General features: G+C 33.6%; 1 protein-coding gene across 1 annotated transcript in view; it reads right to left on the reverse strand.

The window, feature by feature from the left end:
- LOC124536621 (beta-1,4-N-acetylgalactosaminyltransferase bre-4-like) overlaps positions 1-14,225 on the reverse strand; it is a 227,402-nt gene that overhangs the window by 7,151 nt on the left and 206,026 nt on the right. The window contains exons 2-4 of the mRNA XM_047113131.1: positions 4,061-4,161; positions 538-742; positions 59-351 (exon numbers count right to left, since the gene is read on the reverse strand). Of these exons, the coding sequence (XP_046969087.1) occupies positions 59-351; positions 538-707 (463 nt within the window). The 5' untranslated portion in view covers positions 708-742; positions 4,061-4,161. The remainder of the gene's footprint in view (positions 1-58; positions 352-537; positions 743-4,060; positions 4,162-14,225) is intronic.

Consider the following 14,225-nt stretch of genomic DNA (forward strand, 5'->3'; position numbering starts at 1 on the left):
ATTTTTGGTTGTTATGTAATTTGGCATGGAAATAATCAAATATTAACTTAATAATTACCCAAATCAGGCGGCATTTCATCACAAAGAGGTAAAGAAGGCTCAGAGACTTTAAGTTCGCCGTCTTCCGTCGTGACCAGATTCTTTATTCCTTCCATTATTTTAGTAATCAAGAGCGGTGTACTAAAATCTTCTGATACATTCTGGCGCGTCATATTCGATGTTTCTCTGCTTGTATTACTTTTGTTCGTGCTGTTAGAAAAGTAGACTTTTTGGGAAGAATTCTTCAAATTCTCTATCGTAGCAGCTGGAGTTAGTTTTTTAGGCCAAACTTGCGATGTTTTATCACTAGTCCTGTAAATCATAACATCATTAGTAACAAAACTGACAATAATCGAATATTTTAATGTAATTTAAAAATAGAATTCGATTAGATAATTATAAAATATTCGAAAGTCTGTGGCATTTGAAATAATAGCTGTCAAGTCGATATGTTGTCACAGATTATATTACAGTTTAAAATATCTAAAGGAAGCGTACCTGAGAGTGGATTGCGTTGCGTTATGCAGTGGTGTGTAGAGGTAGGTTCGGAGTGGCGAAGCGTCGAGGATGGATCCGAATAAGTACTCGACCGCGGCGAGCGCCAGCACCAGTAGTAGCAGCAGGCGGAGCGCCCGCGCCGCCCGCCCGCCGCCCGCGGCTGCGCCCATCAACGCATGCGGTGCGCGAGCGCGCGACTCGAGTTCTGATTTAAAAAACTTTTTATTAAAACCTGACCTATTTTTTAGACGACATAATATTTGACATATAAACAAAGTGAAAACTTCATTTAGTTTGTATACTCTGTATAAGTAATGTTTAATTTATCTGTGGTCTTGTTCTGCTTGTCATTGATTGAACGATTATTGCGCGCTAAATATATATGAGTATTTATATAATAACTGGGGAAACAATAGTTTTAAATGTTGTTTCTCTTTTCAGGTAAATTTATAGATCAAGTAATGTTAAATAATAGTTTTTGTTAAAATTAGTGTAATAAAACCTCAACTCTTTTCAGAACAACTCATTCGGTTATTATTTTCCTGAACCATAATATCTAACAATAAGTATAAATTTACAAATTATATACAGATACAGATTTCTATTATCATAATAATAGAGAACTACTGGTGTTTGAAATATCAGTTTTTCGAATCTTTGTAAAATTCTTTAGCCAAATATAACTGCCATCGTCTCTTAAAAAAAATTTCACATACCGTCAGATGGTCCAGCTTAAATACAATGTAAAAAATAAACGAAGATTGTTGCTATAAATAATTAAATTTAATAAAAAAATATACGTAGTTTATTTTGCCGTTCACGGTTTTGTATATCACATTTCACACAGTTGCAATTCATGTAATATATTTAATAATAACAATAAAAACTTTAAGTATTTGTAAAATTGCGGAAAGACTTAAAACTGCGTTTCAAGAAACGAGAATTCCGAATGCAATAACAATAAAAAGACGGTAAAAAAGTTATTAAAAATGTTATTAGCAAAGTAATTACTGTAGATTAAGAAAATTAGATTTTTCTAGCAAATACGACCTATAATGCGCGAACATTACGTTTTAGTGAACATAAATAGCTGTGAGAAAAAATATTATCTGCGAATATGTACCTGACTGCGAGCTAGGATTTATTTAACACTAGTGACACGCCCCGGCTCCGCACGGGTGCAATACTCATACTAAATATACTACAGAATTTGTTCATTTACGACATCACATTACAAACTTCAAAATTTATCAGTGTTTCTTTACTATATTGTCCATGTATTATTGTCCAAAAACCTTCCTCTCAAATCACCGCATCAAAATCCGTTGCGTAGTTTTAAAGATTTCAGCATAAAAAGGGACATAGGGACAGAGAAAGCGACTTTGTTTTATACTATGTAGTGATTAATTTATCTGCATTTTAGAGAATGAAAAATGTGACCATTTTCATTGAAAATTTACATAAAAGCAATGGCAGTCAAAAAAAGGATCTAGTGTTCTGCGTACAGACATATGTAATATATATTTTTTGCTCAAAAACACTCGAGGGACATTCGGATCACTGAGCCATGAAAAATGGTTCACAGTCAGCAGTTATTTTTAAAGGCACCGGTTTTCGCTAAGTTTCGTAAACATTTATCTTGCTGAGTTCAAACTGGACGTTATTTATTGCACCAAGTTTACAGCTGTGTGCTTTGACTGTGGCGGGCGTAACAGCCTGTAAATGTCGCACTGTCGGGCAAAGGCTTTTACTTCTCTCGAACAGAAGGTTTTAAATATAAATAAATATTGGACAACATCATATTACTCTGATCCCAATGTAAGTAACGACGATACCACAAGCAACCAGACCCAAGATAACATAGATAACTAATGAACGTATTCTAAATCGGCTCGGCTGGGAATCGAACCCGGGACCGGGAGTGGCGTATCAATGAAAACCGTTGTACACACTACTCGACCACGGATCTCGTCGGTTATGATTTTATAAAGTGGATGAATAAATGATTAATTTACAATTAAATATTAAACGTGTAACATAGCGTCTTCGTACACATTTGAATTTAACAAAAAAAGCTCTTGTTGTAACCTAAGTTACTCCTTATTATATCAGATTTCGGATAGTGAATTCCCGTCAAAATCGATCCAGCCATTGCAGAGATGACCCGTAACAACCAGACAGACAGACAGTCAAAAATTGTAAAAACATGTATCATATTTTTTTAATATTACAAACACACACTCCAATTTTCTTATATATTTGGTTTAGTAATTATAAAATATAACAAGAGTAATCGATTTCTCGTCATCTTCTGGTACATAAAGGAGAGAAAGAGATAGGTATATCTCGTGTCTCGTTCTTTTCTTAAACTGTGTCAGATATAAGATTAGTATAATCACGATGAATCAGTGTCGACCACAACCCTCTGGGGTTGGAAAATAACTTTTTGATTGTTTCGTAGCGCTTTAGGAAAAGTTAAATTGTTATAAAATTAGCAAGCTCGACATTATGATCAACTATAATCTAATTATACTTTAATCTACTTTAGTGAAGCTTTTAGAGCATTAGAATGGTCATTTTCAGAATTGTTTCAAATATAAAACCAACGAGACGTAATTTAGATTCTACCGAGAACCGGTTAGAAACTCAGTATCTAGTCATTCGAAATTGAAAAATTTATCCCAATTAATTAAATTTAAATTATTGCTGCTCATTCACAACGAGCCATAGCATCATTATATTTAAATTATAGATGGGAGAGTAACTTGGTATGCCTATCTGTTGATCTTTCACTTCCAAACCGTTGATCCGATTTTCATACGAAACCAGCTTGAATTCCAAGGAATTGTTATCAAGTAACCCTGAATTCTAAGGAAAGATTTAGAACATAGTATGCCTAATACCTGATTACTAGCCTCTAAAACGATAGTAGAGCTATGGCCGTCAATTAGTGTACTATATAAATTTTTAAGAATGAAGTGTGGAATGCAAAACGGTTTTTCCAAAACAGACTGTTAGATTTTTTTTCTCGTGAACAAGACTTTCGTAGTAAAGTAACAGCCTGTAAATTTCCCACAGCTGAGCTAATGGCCTCCTCTCGCATTAAGAAAAGAGGGTTTGGAACATATTCCAATGCGGGTTGGTGGAATGCACATGTAGCAGAATTACAATGAAATTAGACACATTCAGGTTTCCTCACGATGTTTTCCTTCACCACCGAGCACGAGATGAATTATAAACACAAATTAAGCACATATACCATATATATATGGTGGTGTGGTGCTTGTCTGGGTTTGAACCCGAAATCATCGGTTAAGATGCACGTGTTCTAGTCACGGGGCAATCTCGGCTCGTTCGTAGATAATGTCGAAATATCGAGCTCCACCAAATAAAAATAAAAAAAAAACATGGTAAATATCCCGTATTTAATAACAGACTGATAGATTTTTAGATATATTTATTCTCCTCAGCTTTACGATGTTAGTAGATTAGCTTAAAATCAATAATTAACTTTAATAATTACCTGTTTCTGGAAAGTGTGTAAGGAAGGAGCTCTATGAAAATTTCCCATTGTCCGCACTAATGGTCTTCAACCGAAACTGTTGTAGATGCTGCCATTTTTGCCTGCAAAAGAAAAAAAATAACGTTAAACTCTTTGGTCACAAAGGTTCAGGACATAGAGGAATGTAACAGCTTCTTTCTCTTTTGAAAGATTAAGAGCATATTACTCGTGCCTGTTTTAAATCAGTTTGTTGGATAAACTTGTGACACTGGAGACTTTTTGATTCTGTCATAATGCTTGCCTTCGTCGCACGAAATGTATTATTAACAAAGAAAAGGTATATGGTGTTGTGGGACTGGAGCTCGCGACCCTTGAATAAAATTTCAAGGTCACGAGTTCAAACTATTGAGTTTTTGTTAATAACGTAATTAGTTAATAAAAAAAATGACTTATTGAAAATCACTTTCATACTACACGTAGCTTTCATTAGATTTGGGCTGTACCCAAAAGAATTACTTTTAGTAAAACTAACCTCCTAATTCAATTATATTGGGCTTAACTTGAGTAAAGTCATTGATACCATAACTAAGTACTTATTATCTACTGGCCTGTTTACTGATTCGTAGGTTTGAAATATGCGAGAAAACAAAAGAAATTATATGATCAATATCATTAGATTAGTCCAAGTTTTACCCCTGTCATGTATACACGAAAACTAAAAACAAAGTAACAAGTTGCTATCTTTACAAATTCAGTGGATATTTTTGTCAAATGTTTGAATCCGTTACAAAATACTATATCGATACGAATTATAATTTTTAATTCGAATCAACCAAGACATCAGGGATATCTGTGCTTATGTATTGATATAAAAAGGTTTTTTTTTTTTTTTTTATAATACGCTATTTACTTAATATGCAATAGTAATACGTTATAAATCCATCGGTACTAATGCACAAATTGTACAGTAAAAACTCTTTTGTTGAACGAAAGCAGTTGTATAAATTATATGTTATTTACACTTGAATCCTTTTTTATTACACGCGCATTATGACGTAACGAGGAGCGGGGTGGAGTTACGTATAATGACATGTGGTAATGAATGCATACTTGACTGGATGCGTTGCAAATCGAGAATGGTACGTAGAAATTAAAACGCAAGTACTTAATTAAGTACAATACTAACGATAATACTTGATTATTTTCTTATTAAGTTTGTATATTAAAACAACAGCTTTTAAATAAATGCAAATGAATGCTTACATGGTATATATAATATATACCATAATAACATTTTTTTACAATTTTGTCGTCTGCCATATACATAATTGATATAAATAAATTTTGAAATTACTTTGAAAATAGTTAACTCGAAAATTGTTAATTTTTGCATCATGCATATGGGGATTAATATTATTGCAAATAGTCACCCCCATCACCTCCAAACAGGAATACGTCGAATTACAAATAACTCTGTACATCATTTAAACATCAACATCATTTTTGTAAATAACTTAATAGATAATACTATACATATAGTATTATCTATTAAGTTATTTATAAAAAAATCATTATGTTACTGCTATTTAACGAAACATAGAGTTTTCGATACTTTTTCTACTTCATGATAGAAATATTATATACGAATGCTGTTGTTGTATACATATAAAACCTTCATAATAGCTAGCCTATTTACATCAGCATTATACTAAAACTTTATTGAGCGTAGCTTGTCCCCAATTAATATTTGTAGCTTTTGTTTCTCGTAACAATAACAGGGCCGGCTGGTTTAACGGCATAATATTTTTAACGTCGTTGTTTTGTTACTGGAACCTTCAAGGATTTTTTTTTTTAAATAATAAATATTTTTTGACGTCAGTCCGTCACATTATATTGTAACCTTCTATTATTCTGTTAAGCATCTACAGTGCTGGATTACCTAGTATGTCATTATCTATTCTCTTTATTTTGATTGAGTTTACAAGTGTTGCCATACTTGCATGTTTTTGTTCCTTCCTTATTATTTTTATAAATATACTAATTTATGCATGCGTAATATATGTTTAGGAACAGTATAATTGACGTTTACATTTTTTTAACTGTTTGACTTTATGTTATGTTGGCAATCTTTTTCAAGTCTTTAACTCACCTATATTGATATTTTTATAAATTCTACCGAGAAAAACCGGCAAGATACTCAATAGTACCTTTTCAACATTTAAAAATACAGTTATTAACAATTATAAATGTTTGTAATACATTCTGCCTAGAAGTGAACAAGTATTAATTCAACGCTTTATTGAAAATGAAAATTAAATATGAAATAGATTTATAACAGTTACTCGTATTTACGCTTTGTAGACTATTCTGCTTATGCTATCCATGACAAACGGGCAATTATTATTTTCCTTCAAATATAACCAGAAAATAATAAAATTATTGATTGCTTTTGAGTTGTCCTTTGCAACGCTAAATGTGACGATTAAGCGATATTATATATTTTTGGATTTCATCACAAACGTATCACGATTACACTTTTATGAGGCAAATGTGTTGAGCCCTTTCGTAAGCTTTCAGGGAATACATTACACTCGGTTTGCAGGAAGAGGTTGTAAAAGCATTTTATTTAACATCCTCTTTAGATGTGCTGTTGTCAGTAATTTAAAAGCAAAAAGTCGCTATTTACAGAAGTATTTTTAAATAAAATTAATTTAATTGTTAATAGTTTGAATAAAATAATTGTGTATAATAACCAATAGGTTCTACTAGTTTCGATAGTTGTAGTCATTTTAATTAATATTTACGTACTGATAAAACTTTTCTTTATACCAACGAAGACAAAACAGGAATTTATTTGCTATTCAATGGGATGATTTATGTATGTCACCGTAAGACTACAAAATTCATTATTATTCGCGAAAAATAATGCGTTAAATTGCAATCATATTTCACGGTTTACAATATTTTGACAGTTTACAATCTAACGAGATAGATTGTAATCTTACGGTGACATACGAGTGTATATAACCCAAAAGTATAAAAAAAATCCCAAAACAACCTTATATATATTGGTTTACACAATACTTGTGGTAGGGCTTTGTGCAAGCCCGTCTGGGTAGGTACCACCCACTCACCAGTTATTCTACCGCCAAGTAACAGTACTCAGTATTGTTGTGTTCCAGTCTGAAGGGTGAGTGAGCCAGCGTAACTACAGGCACAAGGGACATAACATCTGAGTTCCCAAGGTTGGTGGCACATTGACGATGTAAGCAATAGTTAGTATTTCTTACAACGTCATTGTCTATGGGCGATGGCGACCACTTACCATCAGGTGGCCCATATGCACGTCCGCCAACTTATACCATAAAAAAAACCTACTACTAAAAATCACATGCGTGAAGGATGGGTATCGTATATAAAATAAGCGTATCCATTTTTCTGGTAAAACATTATTCGGATCAATTAAATCCTTTAATAAATATCAAAAATATCACGTTAACGGGGCCGGCAAAATATTTGTTTTAAAACTTGTCATGTTTGAGCGCAAATTTTCGCTGTACGCTGAAATTTGTTTTGAGTACACAACCTTTGACATGAGAAGTGGTTACCGGGAATACTCTCAAACAATAAGGTTCTACGTACATTATATTACGAGCTTTATGTTAGAATTTGAGGTAGTTTTCGATCAATACCTACACAGAAATTTTAGATTATTTTTTATCGTAATTTTCAAATCCTTAATACTAAGCGAAATAGCTACGGTTGAAACATTTCAAACTACGTACTTAAATTAGTCGTGTCTATTTACTAGACATTCGTGGGATGAATTAAGTACGAAAATGTTAAAAGTATGAACGCAGTAAGCAAATGTTCCATGTAAAAGGTAATTTTTCCACAAACAGCGTAACCTTTGAAACGAGCTGCGATTGCCAGGTACGTCATCAAACACGCGTTTGAAATGTAAATAAATTTACTTTGTACATAGCTGAGCTTCCTACCTAAATGTAGATTGTAAATCAAATTCATCGCCCGAATTATTAAAATTGAACTTTAGTTCGATGGCTTAAAGTTCAATTTCCAATGAATTAATCTGATACGACAACCGCTATAGTAGCTCGTATATCAATAGGAAATATTTTATGAATGGCTCTTTAAGGGGATAGAAAAATTGCCATATAAAGGAATAGAGAATTTCCGGGCCACAGGTTTCATTTGATGCAGAGATTCAGACGAGGGTACGGCACCATTTGTCACGCTAAGTGTAAATCATGATCTTGTGTTACCTCTTACTATTATTATTCATAAAAGTGCAAAGTTTCATCACATTAATGCCAAAATAAAGGCCTTAATAAATAAACTTTGCTTTTAATTTCTTCCATGTAATGTAACAGTTTAAATAGATCTAGACCAGTTACAAACCGAACCAAAAAAAAAAACTAAAAAAAAAGTTTTGAAATTATAAATATGTATAAGAATTTATTACGTAATAAAGAAAAGAAAGTAGATAAAAAGCCCTTCGATTCGAATTGAATTGATTAACTTAAATACATAATATAGATGTCATCTATATTTCGAGGCAAAACCATTGATCTGAGAAATGGAATAAAATCGTTTTCGACCGAAAAAAAGCAGCATCGCATCTTATCAGCGATGAGTCGGGATTCGCCGTCTTCAATGATAAGTGGGCGTCTGTGAATGAAAGGACGTGAACAGATGTCAATACAAAAATACTACGCACGACTCTACAAAAGCCGTAGTTTCGCTTTTGCGTGCAAACAGCCTGCATATTAGATGTGAGTCCTCGAAATGAGATCTTTGTTCTCGATAATTAACCAATACGAAGACACAATAAATAATTATAATCTAAAATAGTGTTGGATTTTATAATATATTTTTCATCAAAATTAGGATTTAGGTTAATGAACGTGAACGACTAGACTAGATATGTCTGATAACGTGTGTATGCCTAACTCTTCGTTATATTTATATAATGTACAATAAATTCAAAACTAACGTAGCGACACAAAACACTTCCAAATGACACGAAACAAAGATTATTTAATCAAATGCAAATGTGGTAAGGATAGCTAGTCCACAAATTGTACCATAATGTTCGCAATTTTGGGATTAAACATAACATTTATTATACACAAACACACGCAGCATTTACAGTACTGGACAAAAAGTAGACAACATTTGAAATTTAATACGTGCTATTAAACTTACGAAATTAAATATTGGAGTACTTGCACAGCGGTTTCAACGACAGTTTACAAATTCACGTTAACATTTTCAGTGAAACATCATCACAGAAATTCGAAAGCTCTATAAAAATAACACAAACGTGTGTGATGAAAAATGTTTGCTGGACAAAAAAAGTTAAAAATGAAATTGGAAAAAAAGAGAATTTGTGAACGCATTCGCATCTAATATATTCAGACCTTCAGCATAGATAAAAGCCTTAAAGCGTCGAGACATACTTTCCACTTAGTTACATCCATTAGTTTTATATATTTTTTTTTCAAGATGTTTCTTGCCGATCATTAGTGAGATTTTTCTCAAACAAGTGTTTTTACACTTATTAGCGGAAACCTTTTTTTTGTATAATTTGTGGGAACAAATACAATATTATTATTATATTAATAATATCATACAGGAATACAATAAGAATCCATATGTATTTTTCATTCGTCAATGAATCTTCATCATTGGCCTGTTTCTAAAACGATTTATATCGGAATAGATTTGTACTGAACTCAAATGATGTAACAATTGGTGCATATGCCCTATACTAATCAGCGCCACAAGTATGCCAACCGTTTTAATATGAAACGCAAAGTTCCCTACTGGAAGAAGAAACGAAGTAGCTAATTGCTATGTGAGTCCAAATGAAGCAAATATAGTCAAAGTTGTCATTACCGTTTTTAATGTGATAGCTGGCAAACGAGGAGGCTCTGGTACCTGATGTAAAGTGACTACCACCTCTCATGGACATCTGCAACATCAGTGGGATTGAGGGGCCGGCCTTTAAAGAAGGAGTACGCTGTTTTCTTGAAGGTTCCCAAATCGTATAGGGTTTGAAAAACCGAAAGCTGGTTCCACAAAGTGGTTGTGCGAGGCAGAATATTATTGGTATTATTGTTTTGGGCGATTAACGCGAACACATAGCTACGCCAAGTGAAGATACACAAGTTACAAAGTTTTATCGACATCTGTCACTTGCAACTTTCCGTTCTACGAAAGTGTTAACAAAGTTATTTGTTTTGACAACGAGATGACTTCCCAAGTAGGTTGGGAAATTCGGATCGAGCGCGGGGCAAGTTTTGCTTCGCGGCTGGAAATGTCAACAGAACTTATAGCGAATACGCGATTTAATTTATCCTCAACTGGTTCAAACATGTTTAAATATTTAATCATTTTCTTTGTTATCGTTCTTCATTCTGTGAGATGAGAGCTGTTTTGAATTATTATATTATATTTTTAAAACGATGAAGTTAAAGGTTATGAATAAGCTTGAATAAATATTAAGTTATTAAACTATACTAATTATTCATAATTACAAAATATCACTTGGTGGTAGGGCTTTGTGCAAGCCCGTCTGGGTAGGTATCACCCACTCATCAGTTATTCTACCGCCAAATAACAGTACTCAGTATTGTTGTGTTCCGGTTTGAAGGGTGAGTGAGCCAGTGTAACTACAGGCACAAGGGACATAACATGTTAGTTCCCAAGGTTGGTGGCACATTGACGATGTAAGGAATAGTTAATATTTCTTACAGCGTCATTGTCTATGGGTGATGATGACCACTTACAATCAGGTGGCCCATCTGCTCGGCCAACCTATATCGTAAAAAAATGACATTTATTTGGAAAGCTTTTAGTTGCCTTAAAACGGCGAATTAAGAACGATCTTTGTCCACATTTTATACTATCGGTGCAAACATCTGAAAAATGTGAAAGTTCGAGTCTATTCACCCTAATTTAAGGGTTAAAAAGTTCCGCCAACAGTTTCGTGTTAGAGCGGCGATTAATTTATCGAAGTGCGCAATTAATGTTGGTGAAAAAAGCATTTTATGGCAACACCGCTTAATAAATTAGCGCTAATGACCGCTAAGCCATCCCGCGGTAAACCAGCCGAGAAGAGAGTTCTGCTTTTTTAATTTTACATTTGCTTTAAACATACCTGCCCACTTGATATATATATTTTTTTAATATAAGCGATTTGTAAAAAGGTAACCAATCCTAATATCAACGATGCACAGATTATGTTAATGTCTATATTACACTGGCTTGTACAGCCTTTAAATTGTAACTCAGCCATACAAAGTGTTGTAGCTTAAAGACAAGATGAATCAAGAGTGATTGAAAGGTACATATCGAGTTGGATTTACATGAAGTCACGGTATTGCTAACCGTTTTTTCGATATTAATGTGTAACGCACGCGCAAATACAAGTAAGCTCTCTGTTCTAGTAGAACGTCAATCTGACGCGACTGGTGAGTTCAGGCGCAAGAGTGACGTCATAAAATAGGTTGATGTCGGACTGCTCTTAAAAAATCTCAATAAAAAAATCAACTGGCACATAATTTCAGGGCGTCAGACATGCAGTTTATTAAGCTATCCGCTACACATCCGGATTAGTTAACAACAATGTCATAATGCGTACATAATGTAATATATGTATATGCATGTTTGGTCATTCATCAAACATCAATAGATCTATTATCTTGACGGAGCCTGTCATGTATCGGACCGCAATATCCCACACGCGGGTGAACAGAGGTCTCCTTGACTCTCATTAAGAGGTTTTGGGTCTTATTCAAACATTCTACTCGAATGAAATAAATATATACGATATTTCTATGGCTGACGAATCAAGAATACACATAAGAATTGACGAAATTTATAGAATCATTTTATTGTGGAGAACGAGAATTGTCAAGATAGCTATCCAGTTATTGCACCTGTTTTAATAAATAATAAAAAATTTAATTAAATAATTGTGTTATCGTTATCATAAATTTTTTAATAATTGAGATTATAATCTATTTCGCGAGATTGTAAACTGTCGAAAGTTTGTGAACCATAACGAACTGCTTACAATTTAACGCATTATTGTTCGGCAGTTCATAATCTTTCGAAGTAAATTTCAGTTCAATTATATAAACTCTAACCTAAACTAATCTATATTATGAACTATCGATATTGTATATGTTTCACTGCAAGTTGAAAAAACGTTTACAATCATTCGATAATTTACAATTGCGAAAGATAGCTTATGATATAACGGTGATATATACACTTGTGTATATACATATATGTATATTGGATGTATTATATGTGTATTGTAACATGATCCAGGTTATAATACACAGCTGTTTCCGTACGTGCGGTTATGTTTTAATCTCCTGAAACCGGAAATATAGGAATCAGAGTAGTCATAGAATTTAATTGTTACCATTGAAATTCTAATAATCTCATATGAAGTATCTCGTCACCATCTAAAGATTCCATGATATTGTGACGAGTAATTTAAGTTTTTATTACATGACTATTTTACTTGGTGGTAGGGCTTGGTGCAAGCCAATATGGTTAGGTACCACCCACTCATCAGATGTTTCACCGCTGACCAATAGTTTTTATTTTTGTGTTCCGGTTTGAAGGTTAGTACGCCTATGTGACTGAAGGCACAAGGGACATAATATTTTAGTTCCCAAATATGGTGGTGTATGGCGAAGCAAGGGATGGTTTATATACTTAACAGCGCCAATGTCTATGGACAGTGGTGAGCACTTAACATCAGGTGGTCCATCTACAAAAAAATATTATTTAGCGTTTAAAATAGTTATACATTTTTAGTCATAGACTTTTGGTTTAAATTTAAAAGCACACACGTGATCATTGAGCTGAGTTGGCCCAGTGGTTAGAACGCGTGGATCTTAACCGATAATTGCGGGTTCAAACCCAGGCTATATACATGTGCTTAATTTGTGTTTATAATTCATCTCGTGCTCGACGGTGAAGGAAAACATCGTGAGGAAACCTGCATGTGTCTTATTTCATCGAAATTCTGCCATAAGTGCATTGGAGGAACAGCGTGGTGCAATATGTTCCAAACTCTCTCCTTGATGGAGGCCTTATCCCAGCTGTAGGAAATTTACAGGCTGTTACATTATTTACTTTACATGATCATTATTATTTGCAGGCTAGCTAAGAGTTAAGACAATAAAGGTGCTGAAGATAATTAATCGAACTAATTCGAATAATTATCTCAGTTTCTCATAACAACACTTATTTTGCGAAAAGGAGATAAAAACATGTTATTTTTTTTTATGGTATTGGTTGGCGGACGCGCATAAAGGCCACCTGATGGTAAGTGGTCACCATCACCCATAGACAATGACGCTGTAAGAAATATTAACTATTCCTTACATCGTCAATGTGCCACGAACCTTGGGAACTAAGATGTTATGTCCCTTGTGCCTGTAGTTACACTGGCTCACTCACCCTTCAAACCGGAACAGTGTGAACCGGAGTGGGTGGTACCTACTCAGACGGGCTTGCACAAAGCCCTACCACCAAGTAATAAATTTATTTAAAAAAAATATTTAATTATCTGGATCAATACTATCAATGCTACTTTATCTATGGTCGAAAGCTTATGAAATGATGTCTAAGATGATTACTTTCGAGCTATACTCGTATATATATTGAATTACAGGAAAAATTTTAGTTTTCAGGAAAAGTGTAGTTTTAGTGTTTCTATTTTCGATATATTCACGCAAAAATCTGTCCCTGATTCGCAGTTCGTGTATTTAAACGGCTTCAGTTTTGTTTCAAAGCACATATCGTTTTTTTTTTTTTTATTAACAAACCAGTTGGGATTTTCGATTGTCCACAGTAAAGGTAAAAATATAAATGATATTCGAAAAGTAAAAATATTTCTTTTTAATTATTTATAAAAATATTTACGTCGTTTTGTACATTTTTTTATGATTTTTTCAAAAGATTTAATCTATATTAATAATATAAATGTGAAAGTAACTCTGTCTCTCTGTCGCTCTTTCAAGACCAAATAAATATGACATGATAATCAACTAATGAAAGGCGAGCGAAGCCGTCGGCGACACCTGAGCTGAGATGGCCCAGTGGTTAGAACGCGTGCATCTTAACCGATGATTGCGGG

The sequence above is a fragment of the Vanessa cardui genome, chromosome 17 (genome assembly GCF_905220365.1).
Source record: "Vanessa cardui chromosome 17, ilVanCard2.1, whole genome shotgun sequence".
NCBI classification, from domain to species: Eukaryota; Metazoa; Arthropoda; class Insecta; order Lepidoptera; family Nymphalidae; genus Vanessa; species Vanessa cardui.